Genomic DNA, 17,182 nt, shown 5'->3' with positions numbered 1-17,182 from the left:
CTTGTACTGATCTGTTTCAGCAAGGAGCTGCAGTTCGACTGGACGTTACCCTGTACTGATCTGTTTCAGCAAGGAGCTGCAGTTTGACTGGACGTTACCTTGTACTGATCTGTTTCAGCTAGGAGCTGCAGTTTGACTGGACGTTACCCTGTACTGATCTGTTTCAGCTAGGAGCTGCAGTTTGACTGGACGTTACCCTGTACTGATCTGTTTCAGCAAGGAGCTGCAGTTTGACTGGACGTTACCTTGTACTGATCTGTTTCAGCAAGGAGCTGCAGTTTGACTGGACGTTACCCTGTACTGATCTGTTTCAGCTAGGAGCTGCAGTTTGACTGGACGTTACCCTGTACTGATCTGTTTCAGCTAGGAGCTGCAGTTTGACTGGACGTTACCTTGTACCCTGTACTGATCTGTTTCAGCTAGGAGCTGCAGTTTGACTGGACGTTACCTTGTACCCTGTACTGATCTGTTTCAGCTAGGAGCTGCAGTTTGACTGGACGTTACCCTGTACTGATCTGTTTCAGCTAGGAGCTGCAGTTTGACTGGACGTTACCCTGTACTGATCTGTTTCAGCTAGGAGCTGCAGTTTGACTGGACGTTACCCTGTACTGATCTGTTTCAGCAAGGAGCTGCAGTTTGACTGGACGTTACCCTGTACTGATCTGTTTCAGCTAGGAGCTGCAGTTTGACTGGACGTTACCCTGTACTGATCTGTTTCAGCAAGGAGCTGCAGTTTGACTGGACGTTACCCTGTACTGATCTGTTTCAGCAAGGAGCTGCAGTTTGACTGGACGTTACCCTGTACTGATCTGTTTCAGCTAGGAGCTGCAGTTTGACTGGACGTTACCCTGTACTGATCTGTTTCAGCTAGGAGCTGCAGTTTGACTGGAGAGTCGAAGTGAGGGAAGAGAAGAGAGGGAATAGAGGAGAGGAGAACGGAGAGTGAACAGAGGAGAGTGAATAGAGGAGAATAGAGAGGAGAGGGAACAGAGGAGAGGGAATAGGAGAGAAGAGGGAACCGAGGAGAGGGAACAGAGGAGAGGGAACAGAGGAGAGGGAACAGAGGAGAGGGAATAGAGGAGAGAGGAGAGGGAACAGAGGGAATAGAGGAAAGGAGAGTCGAAGTGAGGGAAGAGAAGAGAGGGAATAGAGGAGAGGAGAGAGGAGAGGGAACAGGGGAGAGGGAATAGAGGAGAGAGGGAACAGAGGAGAGGGAATAGAGGAGAGAGGAGAGGAGAGAGGAGAGGGAACAGAGGAGAGGGAATAGAGGAGAGGAGAGGGAATAGAGGAGCGGGAACAGAGGAGAGGGAATAGAGGAGAAGAGAGAGAAGAGGGAACAGAGGAGAGGGAATAGAGGAGAGGAGAGAGGGAACAGAAGAGAGGGAATAGAGGAGAGGAGAGAGGGAACAGAGGAGAGGGAATAGAGGAGAGGAGAGAGGGAACAGGGGAGAGGGAATAGAGGAGAGGAGAGGGAATATAGGAGAGAAGAGAGGAGAGGGAATAGAGGAGAGGAGAGGGAATATAGGAGAGAGGGAATAGAGGAGAGGGAATAGAGGAGAGGGAATAGAGGAAAGAAGAGGAGAAGAGAGGGAACAGAGGAGAGGAGAGGAGAGGAGAGGAGAGGAGAGGAGAGGGAAGAGAGGAGAGGGAATAGAGGAGGGAATAGAGGAGAGGGAACAGAGGAGAGGAGAGGGAATAGAGGAGAGGAGAGAGGAGATAGAACAGAGGAGAGGGAATAGAGGAGAGGCGAGAGGGAACAGAGGAGAGGGAATATAGGAGAGGAGAGGGAATAGAGGAGAGGGAATAGAGGAGAGGGAATAGAGGAGAGGGAATAGAGGAGAGGGAATAGAGGAGAGGAGAGGGAATATAGGAGAGAGGAGAGGGAATAGAGGAGAGGGAATAGAGGGGAGAAGAGAGGGAACAGAGGAGAGGGAATAGAGGAGAGGAGAGTAGAGGAGAGGAGAGTAGAAGAGAGGAGAGGGAATAGAGGAGAGGGAATAGAGGAGAGGAGAGAGGAGAGGGAACAGAGGAGAGGGAATAGAGGAGAGGAGAGAGGGAATAGAGGAGAGGAGAGAGGAGAGGGAACAGAGGAGTGGGAATATAGGAGAGAAGAGAGGAGAGGGAACAGAGGAGAGGGAATAGAGGAGAGGAGAGGATGGGGAAGAGAGGAGAGAGGATCTGTCGAATTTCCCATTAGGCAATGGGCATCCAGATGTTATTTCCATTTACCAACGTAATGTTATTTTAAACAACAATTTTAATATCCATTTATTATCCATCCATCTGTCATGAGCCAATTGAATGAGCACTTTATTATGGTAGTGATGGTTGCTGGTGGGTATGTGTTTATGTATTTAAGTGTCATAAACCTTTCATCAGTCAACTGCACGACTCTACAATTAATATGATGTTATTAGGTTTTATAGTATGTTGGCTGCACCAGAGCAAGCATTGGGCACTCAAGTCACCCTGCGTAACTATGACCCTTGTTTAACCAAGACCATGGTTTTTATTGAGCAATTGGCTAGAACACTGCTTTGGCTAGTGCGTTGAAATCTGGGGCGGTATTTGTGTTCCGGAGGCAGCGGCTTAGACCGCTAGACCACCCTAGGTTACTCAGTTACATATCAATGTGTGTATTTCTGGATTCTCCTCTCTGGTTGATGGTGATGTGTGTATTTCTGGATTCTCCCTTCTGGTTGATGGTGATGTGTGTATTTCTGGATTCTCCCTTCTGGTTGATGGTGATGTGTGTATTTCTGGATTGTCCTCTCAGGTTGATGGTGATGTGTGTATTTCTGGATTCTCCTCTCAGGTTGATGGTGATGTGTGTATTTCTGGATTGTCCTCTCAGGTTGATGGTGATGTGTGTATTTCTGGATTCTCCCTTCTGGTTGATGGTGATGTGTGTATTTCTGGATTCTCCCTTCTGGTTGATGGTGATGTGTGTATTTCTGGATTCTCCTCTCAGGTTGATGGTGATGTGTGTATTTCTGGATTCTCCTCTCAGGTTGATGGTGATGTGTGTATTTCTGGATTCTCCCTTCTGGTTGATGGTGATGTGTGTATTTCTGGATTCTCCCTTCTGGTTGATGGTGATGTGTGTATTTCTGGATTCTCCTCTCAGGTTGATGGTGATGTGTGTATTTCTGGATTCTCCCTTCTGGTTGATGGTGATGTGTGTATTTCTGGATTCTCCCTTCTGGTTGATGGTGATGTGTGTATTTCTGGATTCTCCCTTCTGGTTGATGGTGATGTGTGTATTTCTGGATTCTCCCTTCTGGTTGATGGTGATGTGTGTATTTCTGGATTCTCCCTTCTGGTTGATGGTGATGTGTGTATATCTGGATTCTCCTCTCAGGTTGATGGTGATGTGTGTATATCTGGATTCTCCTCTCTGGTTGATGGTGATGTGTGTATTTCTGGATTCTCCTCTCTGGTTGATGGTGATGTGTGTATTTCTGGATTCTCCTTTCTGGTTGATGGTGATGTGTGTATATCTGGATTCTCCTCTCTGGTTGATGGTGATGTGTGTATTTCTGGATTCTCCCTTCTGGTTGATGGTGATGTGTGTATTTCTGGATTGTCCTCTCAGGTTGATGGTGATGTGTGTATTTCTGGATTCTCCTCTCAGGTTGATGGTGATGTGTGTATTTCTGGATTGTCCTCTCAGGTTGATGGTGATGTGTGTATTTCTGGATTCTCCCTTCTGGTTGATGGTGATGTGTGTATATCTGGATTCTCCCTTCTGGTTGATGGTGATGTGTGTATATCTGGATTCTCCTCTCAGGTTGATGGTGATGTGTGTATTTCTGGATTCTCCCTTCTGGTTGATGGTGATGTGTGTATTTCTGGATTCTCCTCTCAGGTTGATGGTGATGTGTGTATTTCTGGATTCTCCCTTCTGGTTGATGGTGATGTGTGTATTTCTGGATTCTCCTCTCAGGTTGATGGTGATGTGTGTATTTCTGGATTGTCCTCTCAGGTTGATGGTGATGTGTGTATTTCTGGATTCTCCCTTCTGGTTGATGGTGATGTGTGTATTTCTGGATTCTCCCTTCTGGTTGATGGTGATGTGTGTATTTCTGGATTGTCCTCTCAGGTTGATGGTGATGTGTGTATTTCTGGATTCTCCCTTCTGGTTGATGGTGATGTGTGTATTTCTGGATTCTCCCTTCTGGTTGATGGTGATGTGTGTATTTCTGGATTGTCCTCTCAGGTTGATGGTGATGTGTGTATTTCTGGATTGTCCTCTCAGGTTGATGGTGATGTGTGTATTTCTGGATTCTCCTCTCAGGTTAACAGTGATGTGTATATTTCTGGATTCTCCTCTCAGGTTGATGGTGATGTGTGTATTTCTGGATTGTCCTCTCAGGTTGATGGTGATGTGTGTATTTCTGGATTCTCCTCTCTGGTTGATGGTGATGTGTGTATTTCTGGATTCTCCTCTCAGGTTGATGGTGATGTGTGTATTTCTTGATTCTCCTCTCAGGTTGATGGTGATGTGTGTATTTCTGGATTCTCCCTTCTGGTTGATGGTGATGTGTGTATATCTGGATTCTCCCTTCTGGTTGATGGTGATGTGTGTATATCTGGATTCTCCTCTCTGGTTGATGGTGATGTGTGTATTTCTGTATTCTCCTCTCAGGTTGATGGTGATGTGTGTATTTCTGGATTCTCCCTTCTGGTTGATGGTGATGTGTGTATTTCTGGATTCTCCTCTCAGGTTGATGGTGATGTGTGTATTTCTGGATTGTCCTCTCAGGTTGATGGTGATGTGTGTATTTCTGGATTCTCCTTTCTGGTTGATGGTGATGTGTGTATTTCTGGATTCTCCCTTCTGGTTGATGGTGATGTGTGTATTTCTGGATTGTCCTCTCAGGTTGATGGTGATGTGTGTATTTCTGGATTCTCCCTTCTGGTTGATGGTGATGTGTGTATTTCTGGATTCTCCCTTCTGGTTGATGGTGATGTGTGTATTTCTGGATTGTCCTCTCAGGTTGATGGTGATGTGTGTATTTCTGGATTGTCCACTCTGGTTGATGGTGATGTGTGTATTTCTGGATTCTCCTCTCAGGTTAACAGTGATGTGTATATTTCTGGATTCTCCTCTCAGGTTGATGGTGATGTGTGTATTTCTGGATTGTCCTCTCAGGTTGATGGTGATGTGTGTATTTCTGGATTCTCCTCTCTGGTTGATGGTGATGTGTGTATTTCTGGATTCTCCTCTCAGGTTGATGGTGATGTGTGTATTTCTTGATTCTCCTCTCAGGTTGATGGTGATGTGTGTATTTCTTGATTCTCCTCTCAGGTTGATGGTGATGTGTGTATTTCTGGATTCTCCTCTCTGGTTGATGGTGATGTGTGTATTTCTGGATTGTCCTCTCAGGTTGATGGTGATGTGTGTATTTCTGGATTCTCCTCTCAGGTTGATGGTGATGTGTGTATTTCTGGATTCTCCTCTCAGGTTGATGGTGATGTGTGTATTTCTGGATTCTCCTCTCAGGTTAACAGGAGCGGCAGAGGACAAGCGCTGGTACCTGGCGGTGATGTGTGCCACCCTGTTCTTCTACAGCATCGCCACCATGGCCTTCACCTTCATGTATAAGTACTACACCCACCCCACCGCCTGCCAGTCCAACAAGGTCCTGCTGTGGACCAACCTGACCCTGTGTGGCATCATGTCCTTCATCGCCGTCACGCCCTGTGTACAGCAGAGTGAGCAGTCGCACGCACACACACATTCTGGCTCTCTCTCACACACATATATGCGTGTACAAACACACACAAAGATGTGGACACACTAATGCACATGGCATACACATACACACACACTCCCTTTCTCTCGAATGGACGCACACACGCACGTGAACACACGCATGGTATTATTTCATCAGGATGTCTTTTAGCCCCGTAAAGGGTTAGTACAGACACAGACCCATGGTGTCATCCAGTAAGCGCTTAAAGCTGACAGCAGCCTGGAAGACCACCACCAATGTGAAACAGGCAGTGTGTCTGTCCTCCAGGTACTTAGCAGGGAACACTTACTCCATCTCAGGCTGAGCCAACATCCATGTGTGGATGATGCCATATAATCTAACCTGTCATCTCTCCATCATTGTTCAGACATAACTGTGTTAGGGGACCTCTGTCTATACATGCCAGGGTTTTACCAGGATGTTTTTACCATGTATTGAATGTCATGCCGATTTCTCGACCTGGCCTCCCACTTTGTGTGTGTGTTTGTCCATTTGTGTGTGTGTGTTCTTAGTTCTCAAGCTCTCCTCTCGCTCTCTGTCTACAGAACAGCCTCGTTCAGGGCTCCTGCAGGCTTCCATCATCAGCTGCTACGTCATGTATCTCACCTTGTCTGCCCTGTCCAGCCGGCCCCCAGAGAAAAGTAGGGTACACTAGCCTCTTCCCTATGGGAAATGGGGCATTGGAAACACTGGAACACACACACATACATACAGTTGAAGTCAGAAGTTTGCATACACCTTAACCAAATACATTTAAACTCAGTTTTTCCACAATTCCTGACATTTAATCCAAGTAAGATTTCCCTGTCTTAGGTCAGTTAGGATCACCACTTTATTTTTAGAATGTGAAATAATGTAAATGTGAATAATAGTAGAGAATGATTTATTTCAGCTTTTATTTCTTTCATCACATTCCCAGTGGGTCAGAAGTTTACATACACTCAATTAGTATTTGGTAGCATTGCCTTTAAATTGCTTAACTTGAGTCAAACGTTTCGGGTAGCCTTCCACAAGCTTTCCACAATAAGTTGGGTGAATTCTGGCCCATTCCTGCTGACAGAGCTGGTGTAACTGAGTCAGGTTGTAGGCCTCCTTGCTTGCACACGCTTTTTCAGTTCTGCCCACAAATTTTCTATGGGATTCAGGTCAGGGCTTTGTGATGGCCACTCCAATACTTTGACTTTGTGGTCCTTAACCTTTCTGATCTCCCCATCCCGGATCCGGGTTCGTGAATACAGACTCAAGCTCATTACCATAACGCAACGTTAACTATTCATGAAAATCGCAAATGAAATGAAATAAATATGCTAGCTCTCAAGCTTAGCCTTTTGTTAACAACACTGTCGGCAGCGGGGCGGCAGCGTACAGCAGCGGGGCGGCAGCGTAGCCTAGTGGTTAGAGTGTTGGACTAGTAACCGGAAGGTTGCGAGTTCAAACCCCCGAGCTGACAAGGTACAAATCTGTCGTTCTGCCCCTGAACAGGCAGTTAACCCACTGTTCCCAGGCCGTCATTGAAAATAAGAATTTGTTCTTAACTGACTTGCCTGGTTAAATAAAGGTAAAATAAAAAAAATAAAAAAAAAACTGTCATCTCAGATTTTCAAAATATGCTTCTCAACCATTGCAAAACAAGCATTTGTGTAACAGTATTGATGGCTAACGTAGCATTTAGCATTAGCATTCAGCTGGCAACATTTACACAAAAAAACAGAAAAGCATTCAAAAAAATCATTTACCTTTGAAGAACTTCAGATGTTTTCAATGAGGAGACTCTCAGATAGCAAATGTTCAGTTTTTCCTGAAAGATTATTTGTTTAGGACAAATCGCTCCGTTTTCTGCGTCACGTTTAGCTATGAAAAAACCCCTGTATCCAGGATTGTGTAAATCTATCAGCAAGCTCATTAGCATAACACAACGTTAACTATTTATGAAAATCGCAAATGAAATGAAATAAATATGCCATCTCTCAAGCTTAGCCTTTTGTAAACAACACTGTCATCTCAGATTTTCAAAATATGCTTCTCAACCATAGGAAAACAATAATTTGTGTAAAAGTAGCTAGCTAGAGTTAGCATTTCGCGTTAGCATTTAGCGTTAGCATTAGCGTTAGCATCCAGCACGCAACATTAACAAAAACATAAAAGCCTTCAAATAAAATCATTTACCTTTGAAGAACTTCTGATGTTTTCAATGAGGATACTCTCAGTTAGATAGCAGATGCTCAGTTTTTCCAAAAAGATTCCTTGTGTATTAGAAATAGCTCCGTTTTATACATCACATTTGGCTACCAAAAAAAATCCATAAATTCAGTCCTCAAAACGCAAACTTTTTTCCAAATTAACTCCATAATATCGACTGAAAACATGGCAAACGTTGTTTAGAATCAATCATCAAGGTGTTTTTCACATATCTCTTCATTGATACATCGTTCTTGGACACATGCTTTCTCCCCTGAATCAAATGGTAAAGTAGAAGCAGCTGGCAATTGCGCACCGAATTCGACGCAGGACACCAGGCGGACACTTGGAAAATGTAGTCTCTTATGGTCAATCTTCCAATGATATGCCTACAAATACGTCACAATGCTGCTAAGACCTTGGGCGAACGACAGAAAGTGTAGGCTCATTCGTTGCGCAATCACAGCCATATAAGGAGAGAATGGAAAACAGAGCTTCAGAAATTCTGCTAATTCCTGGGTGATGCATCATCTTGGTTTCGCCTGTAGAATGAGTTCTGGGGCACTTACAGACAAAATCTTTGCAGATTCTGAAACTTCAGAGTGTTTTCTTTCCAAAACTGAATAGAATATGCATAGTCGAGCATCTTTTCGTGACAAAATATTGCGCTTAAAACGGGAACGTTTTTTATCCAAAAATGAAATAGCGCCCCTAGAGCTCTAACTGGTTAAGCCATTTTGCCACAACTTTGGAAGTATGCTTGGGGTCATTGTCCATTTGGAAGACCCATTTGCGACCAAGCTTTAACTTCCTGACTGATGTCTTGAGATGTTGCTTCAATATATCCACATAATTTTCCTGCCTCATGATGCCATCTATTTTGTGAAATGCACCAGTCCATCCTGCAGCAAAGCACCACGCAACATGATGCTGCCACCCCCGTGCTTCAAGGTTGGGATGGTGTTCTTCAGCTTGCAAGCCTCCCTCTTTTTCCTCCAAACATAACGATGGTAATTATGGCCAAACAATTCTATTTTTCTTTCAGTAGGCCAGAGGACATTTCTCCAAAAAGTACAATCTTTGTCCCCATGTGCAGTTGCAAACCATGGTCTGGCTTTTTTATGGGGGTTTTGGAGCAGTTTCCTCCAGCATCTTCACAAGGTCCTTTGCTGTTGTTGTGAGATATATTTGTACTTTTTGCACCAAAATACATTAATCTCTAGGAGACAGAACGCGTCTCCTTCCTGAGCGGTATGACGGCTCCGTGATCCCATGGTGTTTATACTTGCGTACTATTATTTGTACAGATGAACATGGTACCTTCAGGTGTTTGTAAATTGCTCCCAAGGTTGAACCAGACTTGTGGAGGTCTAAAAAAAGAATGGGGGAGGTTTTGCCTGATTTCTTTTGATTTTCCCATGATGTCAAGCAAAGAGGCACTGAGTTTGAAGGTAGGCCTTGAAATACATCCACAGTTACACCTCCAATTGACTCAATTTATGTAAATTAGCCTATCAGAAGCTTCTAAAGCCATAATTTTCTGGAATGTTCCAAGCACAGTCAACTTTGTGTATGTAAACTTCGGACTCACTAGAATTGTAATACAGTGAATTATAAGTTAAAAAAATCTGTCTTTAAACAATTGTTGGAAAAATGACTTGTGTCATGCCAAAGTAGATGTCCTAACCGACTTGCCAAAACTAGTTTGTTAACAAGAAATGTGTGGTGGTTGAAAAACGAGTTTTAATGACTCCAACCTAAGTGTATGTAAACTTCCGACTTCAACTGTACTTGCATGGATGCACGTGTGTGAGCAGGCACACACACACAGGCGCACATCATATCCTGTCCAACCCCTCACCACACACACTCACCTGAGTCACTTCTGACATCATGTGCACTTCAGTCACCTCTACTGCACCACAAACAACTCAATCACATTGAATCACAGCAATGCCCAAGCACACATTCACTCCAAGACAAGGTCTCTGTACATCACACACACTATGTGCTGCTACATGTTGTTCTTAGTGGAGACAGTATGCTGTAGGGAGGTGAAGAGGCTTTTTGGCATTCCTGATGGATCTAATGACAACATAACACAGTAATGCTGCCTGACAGTATCATTACACACTCTTACACGCCTTGTCTTGGTGAACAAGTAGTCCCTGTCCGTCTGTCTGTATCTGTCTGTCTCAGTCAGTCAGTCATTTTTTCAATGGAAACTAGTGGCTACAGTATGAAATAGTCCAACGTTATTCTGAAAGCATTTAAAAGGTTTTGCTGAACAGTTACTCTGACATGATCAGGTAACATTTCAAAACGTCAAATGGGATAAAATAATCAATCAACCTATCAATCAAATATCATTTTTGATTGTGTTTTAATGGTTATGTTAATTGTGCATACTGTAACTGGGTAAAGTTCACCATGTCAAATACTTGATCAACCTGCCATTACTGTGGTGATAAAGTAAAGGAGTTTCAACACAAAATACCAGGAGACAGGGTGAGAGATTTGATTAGGATCTCTTTTCGTCCACAATTTATAATACAATCACATTTTCTCATATAACAAACTGTTACAAACAGCAGACATAATACCCTGCTTTACTGATCAGATAAATACTCTAACAGTCTGAAAAGATAGATAGGTTCCTTCATCTACCATGGTCCTGCACAACCTTCCAATTTATTATATTTAAATGGTTCTAAAGTATTGTTTTAATGTATATATTGAAACGTTTCTGATCTGCTCAGATAAGAGAAAGAAGAATTACTGGGATGATAAAGTAGGGGGTCTATTTTTTTAGTCGTAGAGCTCCTGTCAGCTTCACCAGGCCAGAGGTTCCCCACAGTGAGAGGGGCACTGTGACCCATCTGAAGCCGTGTACATTTTCTCGTGATGCATCCAATACACCAACCCAGTGTTTCTGAATCTGTATCCAATCTAGTCTCAAGCTGTGATTCATAAGGTATGAGATTCAGATGGAACCGACCTGTGGCTCCCACCGATACCGTCATCAGTCAAGCTCCCCTCTTACTTACACGCGCTTAGTTCAATAACTCCATGTGAACGGGTGGATGTGGATGTCAGTGCGTTGCGTCAGATGAGTAATGGAGCAGCACAGTAACTGTACTCTACCTACCTGACCTCTCCACCAGCTCACTGCCATTCCAAACTGCCTCCCCCAATTGCCCCTTATCTCTCTCAACCTTCCCCTTCCTCCCCCAGCCACCTACTACTCCAAACAGCCTGGCCCCTCAAACTTTCATTCCAATTCAGATTGCTTTATGATGCCGTACGGTACATTTTGCAAATATTGTTTCTGACTCCTATGCTTCCACCTGCCTCTGCTAATTCCCCCTGGTCTTTCACAACCTCCTCCAGCCCCCGACTGAGTCTCCAAACACAACCCCCAGGGAGTCCAACAGTCATCTTTCTCATTCCTCTCTCTCTGGATTTATGAGTCCCTTCAGACATCCAGCTATTTCCTCTCCCTCTCATCTTTCTCTTTTTAAACATTCTCTCTTCCTTTCTCTCTATTTAACTACAGTGCCTTGCGAAAGTATTCGGCCCCCTTGCGGCCCCCTTGCACGCCCAATTTTTCAGTTTTTGATTTGTTAAAAAAGTTTGAAATATCCAATAAATGTCATTCCACTTCATGATTGTGTCCCACTTGTTGTTGATTCTTCACAAAAAAATACAGTTTTATATCTTTATGTTTGAAGCCTGAAATGTGGCAAAAGGTCGCAAAGTTCAAGGGGGCCGAATACTTTCGCAAGGCACTGTATGTATCTTTCTCCATCTCTCCTTCTCACAAGCCATGCTTCTATCATATAACGGTGATTTGTTGTGACATTGCAACGTGATATTGCTTTGAGTTGACATGTACATAACATTGTTTTGAAAAGGAATGTCTGTTCCACCCATTCTGATTTGTACATTCTTTGTACCAGCTAGTTGTTTTGCGTGGAGACAAGGGTACGTGCTGTCCCGGGGCAGTACAGGGCAATGCTGCAACTTGTTGAGGAAATCAGCACCGTGTATAAAAACATCTGTTCAACACATACACTCACACTAAACATCCCCAGTAAGGATAGTGTTTTAAATAGTACATTTCACTGGAGAGTGTGTGTGTGTGTGTGTACACATGCATGTATATGTGTGGGCCCTGTTCAGAAGTAGTGCACTATAAAGGGAATAGGGTGCCATTTGGGACGCAAGCGAGTGGTCCTCCCTCCTGTCCTGTTCAGTCATGTTTGCCTGTTCAGTTTCCCTCTGGCTCAGTCTGCTGGGTGACCTCATCAAGCACACAGGCACACTATGTGGAGGAATTAGTCTGGAGTGGGACTGAAAACACACAACACTGGGAGCAGGACAGGTCCCCTCTCCCCTGCAGTGGGCTCGGCCTGGTGTGTGTGTGTACAGTAAGCAACCCTGTAATTGTTTTCACTGAACCCAAGGCATCTGTTCTCTTGGTCACAACACACAGGAATCCACTGTGGAATCCACAGCTATGGCCACCTGGGGGAGGGAGACACAGAAACAGAGAGAGACCGAGAGAGAGAGAGAAAGACACAGAGCGAGAGACACACACCACACACACACACACACACACAGAGAGAGAGACAAACACACACAGATATGCCTATCATAACACAGTAATAGTGTTAGTTTGCATCTCACACAAAATAACCAATGTTTGACAGTCTGTTTAGTCTTACGCACAGCCAGAGACTCAGCGGCCCCTCTACCTTTATTGTTCCAATTGTCCCAGGGATAGACATGAGGCAAAGAAAACAATGTCCGGTCAAGTATATTGTTATTATTGCACTTACTTACCTCCAGGGATGTTTTCTTGTCCTGCCTTGGCTATTATTGTATTGTAGTATTGTACATGTTATACATCTGTAATATTAGAGTAATCATATATTGAATGATGTATTGTGTTGTTAAGGGTGTAGGCTGTTAGGTTTGGTTGTGATGTAATTGTTTTAATCCTGTTTGGACCCCAGGAAGATTAGCTGTTGCCTCAGCTAATGGGGATCCTCAGAAATATCAAAACAACTATACAACACCGGGCCTCCGTAATCTGACATTCTGATTCAGAGCCCGTATTCATTTATCATCTTAGAGAAGGAGTGCTGATCTACGATCAGTTTTGTATTTTAGATCATAATGAAAAAGATATGGACAGGGGGGACCTGATCCTAGATCAGCACTCATACTCTGAGGTGAGTACAGCCCCAGGCGATTATAGAGAACAGTGGAGGCTGGTGACTTGAAAAATGGAAGAGGATGGGAGACCCATGGTATAGCTGTGGAACGCAGAGACGTCAAAGTGTGTTTCAAAAATGGTCAAATAGTAATTATGTTAACCTAAAGCATTTAATAAAGACATTTATAGTACAATATTATGGAGAATGGAAATGAGAGGGCTACTTACACAGTGTTGGAAAGGGATCACAGCAGTGATTGAATGAGGATATGAGGCATGAGTTGAGGTGTTCAGAGGCTTGACTTCAGGACATGATTTGACTAGAAAGACAAAAAACAATAACACAACACAATGCAGTTAGACAACAGAGCTAAGAAGGAGTTAGTCCAAGCAAGGAGTAAAATCACTGATGTGTAATAATGTGATTGTGTGTATGTGTGATTGACTCTACATACAGTAATGACAGAACATTGATAGGGGTACTCACAGTGCTTGGAAAGGAAACATTCAATTTATCCCCTGGGACCCAGAGTTTTTCTTTATCTTTTAACCTAACCAGGAAAACTCTGGATCCTATAAAGTTATGACAGTGATTATTCAGCTGTAAAAGGGTTTTTATAAGGGCTATGATGGGACCAGTTGTAGTGAGGTGTGTACTGGCGGCAGAGAAGTCAGGCGCAGGAGAACGAAAACTGATTTACAACGGTGTCGTTTAATATCCATAAACCACCGTCAGCAGAACACAATAAATGGGTCAAACAAAATCCGGTAAATACCAGCATACCGTGCAAAAGCACTACAAGAAACAATTACCAACAAGGGGGAACAGAGGGTTAAATACACAACATGTAATTGATGGAATTGGAACCAGGTGTGATGGAAGAAAAGACAAAACCAATAGAAAGTTAAAAGTGGATCAGCGATGGCTAGAAGGTCGGTGACTTCGACCGCCGAACGCCGCCCGAACAAGGAAAGGGACCAACTTCAGCGGAAGTCGTGACACCAGTTTTTTCTAATCAGGTCACATGTTTTTTTTTAAATGTCAAACTGCAGCAACCTTATACTTGTTCATATGAATTATATTTATACTAGATTAGGAGGGGGATTTCCTCTACCCAGACAACTGATAGACAGAACTCACAGGGCTGAGCTTGCGTTACGCATGTTTGCGTTATGACTCACGTCTGTCATCACTATTATGTTGATTGATTCATTCCAGTTAATAATTTTGGATTGAAAACGTATAGGCAGCCTAGTCAGCCCAATTTTGAATATAAACCAAATTTGATCACATTCACATTTTCTCCTGACACACAAATGGACTATGAATACATAACATTACCAATTATTTACCTAAACCAGATGAGCAGGGTGCATAGGCTGTATGCAGCACCTATTATTAGTAGCCTACAGTTAATCAGACTGCAACATTGTCTCGTTTTCATCCCATACAGCATGTCAGATCTCTAATGTTTAGGTGTAGCCTAGGCTGCTGCAACATTTATGTCATGAGTTTTTGCTTGTGTCTGTCTGGAGTGATTATGTGTTATCTTTGCTAAATAAATACCGGAGCAAAGTGGAAAACCTACTTGAGCATGTGCGAAAATGTTCTGTGTCAAACTCTCTTTCATCTAACTTTTAATGGATGACACGATGGAAGCTATCAAATCATTCAGAACATGGGGCCTCCCGGGTGGCGCAGTGGTTAAGGGCGCTGTACTGCAGCGCCAGCTGTGCCATCAGAGTCCTGGGTTCGCGCCCAGGCTCTGTCGTAACCGGCCGCGACCGGGAGGTCCGTGGGGCGACGCACAATTGGCCTAGCGTCGCCCGGGTTAGGGAGGGCTTGGTCGGTAGGGGTGTCCTTGTCTCATCGCGCACCAGCGACTCCTGTGGCGGGCTGGGCGCAGTGTACGCTAGCCAAGGTGGCCAGGTGCACGGTGTTTCCTCCGGCGCATTGGTGCGGCTGGCTTCCGGGTTGGATGTGCGCTGTGTTAAAGAAGCAGCGGCTTGGTTGGTTGTGTATCGGAGGACGCATGACTTTCAACCTTCGTCTCTCCCGAGCCCGTACGGGAGTTGTAGCGATGAGACAAGATAGTAGCTACTACAACAATTGGATACTACGAAATTGGGGAGAAAAAGGGGTAAAAATTCAAAAAAAAAAAAAAAAAATCATTCAGAACATCCCAGAAAAAAAGTAGAACGTTCCATAAGTTCAGCAAGCATAAGCCCTACTTGCAATTACCACTGCAAGTAGGGTTTCCACTTACCGCTGTAGTTGCACTTGTTAGCGGAACTTCGTCGTGTCCTCTAAAAGCCATGGCGAAAAAAAGTAGTGTGTCCCCGTTTCTCGTTTCTCGACTTTTTCCCAGAAGCTTGAATCTGATGTGCTTTTTATTTTGCCGTTCAGCTTAATGATCAATGTTCTTCAGGTACCCACCAAGGCTCAGACTTTACAAAAAGCAGGCAAGGCCAGAAATACAGGTGGCTTAATGAAAGCAGGCAAGTTGTTATCCAGCTATACTTTTGATCGACCGATTATGATTTTTCAACGCCGATACCGATACCGATTATTGGAAAAGCCGACAATACTGAATGAACACTTATTTGAATTTAATATAATGTATCAATTAAATCAATTTAGCCTCAAATAAATAATGAAACATGTTCAATTTGGTTTAAATAATGCAAAAAGTGTAATGAGTTTCGTCTTCATACGAAGGAGAGTCGGACCAAAATGCAGCGTGTGGTTTACGATCCATGTTTTAATGAACAAACGTAAAACACGAATCAATACAAACACTACAAAATAAAGAACGTGATGTACGTAACGAAAACCTAAACAGCCTATCTGATGAAAATACATAGACAGGAACAATCACCCACAAACACACAGTGAAACCCAGGCTACCTAAATATGGTTCCCAATCAGAGACAATGACGAACACCTGCCTCTGATTGAGAACCATATCAGGCCGAACATAGAACTAGACAAACTAGACATGTAACATAGAATGCCCACTCAGATCACACCCTGACCAATCAAAACATAGAAAATACAAAGTAAACTATGGTCAGGGCGTGACAGTACCCCCCCCCCCAAGGTGCGGACTCCGGCCGCAAAACCTGAACCTATAGGGGAGGGTCTGGGTGGGCATCTGTCCGCGGTGGCGGCTCTGGCGCTGGACGTGGACCCCACTCCATGACAGTTTTAATCCCCCTCCTAAACGTCCCTAAATAGGTTACCCACCACAATGATAACATGGGACAGAGGGACAGCTCGGGACAGAGGTAACTCGGGACAGATGGGTAGCTCAGCACTGAGAGGAAGCTCAGCACTGAGAAGAAGCTCAGCACTGAGAAGAAGCCCAGGCAGGTAGTAGAAACTACCAGAACCTGGCTGGCTGGCGGTTTCAGCAGATCCTGGTCGACTAGCAGATCTGGAAGAATCTGGTCGACTGGCGGATCTGGGAGAATCTGGTCGACTGGCGGATCTGGGAGAATCTGGTCGACTGGCGGATCTGGGAGAATCTGGTCGACTGGCAGATCTGGGAGAATCTGGACGACTGGCAGATCTGGGAGAGTCTGGACGACTGGCAGATCTGGAAGAGTCTGGACGACTGGCAGATCTGGAAGAGTCTGGACGACTGGCAGATCTGGAAGAGTCTGGTCGACTGGCAGATCTGGAAGAGTCTGGTCGACTGGCAGATCTGGAAGAGTCTGGTCGACTGGCAGATCTGGAAGAGTCTGGTCGACTGGCAGATCTGGAAGAGTCTGGTCGACTGGCAGATCTGGAAGAGTCTGGTCGACTGGCAGATCTGGAAGAGTCTGGACGACTGGCAGATCTGGAAGAGTCTGGACGACTGGCAGATCTGGAAGAGTCTGGACGACTGGCAGATCTGGAAGAGTCTGGACGACTGGCAGCTCTGGCTGCCCCATGCTGACTGGCTGCTCCATGATGACTGGCAGCTCTGGCTGCTCCATGCTGACTGGCTGCTCCATGCTGACTGGCAGCTCTGGCTGCTCC

General features: G+C 44.5%; 1 protein-coding gene across 2 annotated transcripts in view; it reads left to right on the top strand.

Annotated features, from left to right (window-relative positions):
- Window positions 1-17,182, top strand: part of LOC110517630 (serine incorporator 4-like) — a 49,834-nt gene that overhangs the window by 23,198 nt on the left and 9,454 nt on the right. For both annotated transcript variants that reach the window (XM_036981147.1, XM_036981146.1), the window contains exons 6-7: window positions 5,507-5,718; window positions 6,305-6,400. In XM_036981147.1, the coding sequence (XP_036837042.1) occupies window positions 5,507-5,718; window positions 6,305-6,400 (308 nt within the window). The remainder of the gene's footprint in view (window positions 1-5,506; window positions 5,719-6,304; window positions 6,401-17,182) is intronic.

This window comes from Oncorhynchus mykiss, chromosome 6, assembly GCF_013265735.2.
Source record: "Oncorhynchus mykiss isolate Arlee chromosome 6, USDA_OmykA_1.1, whole genome shotgun sequence".
Taxonomy (NCBI): domain Eukaryota; kingdom Metazoa; phylum Chordata; class Actinopteri; order Salmoniformes; family Salmonidae; genus Oncorhynchus; species Oncorhynchus mykiss.
Note: the sequence above shows the minus strand (reverse complement) of the source record. Positions and strands in the feature narration are given on the sequence as shown.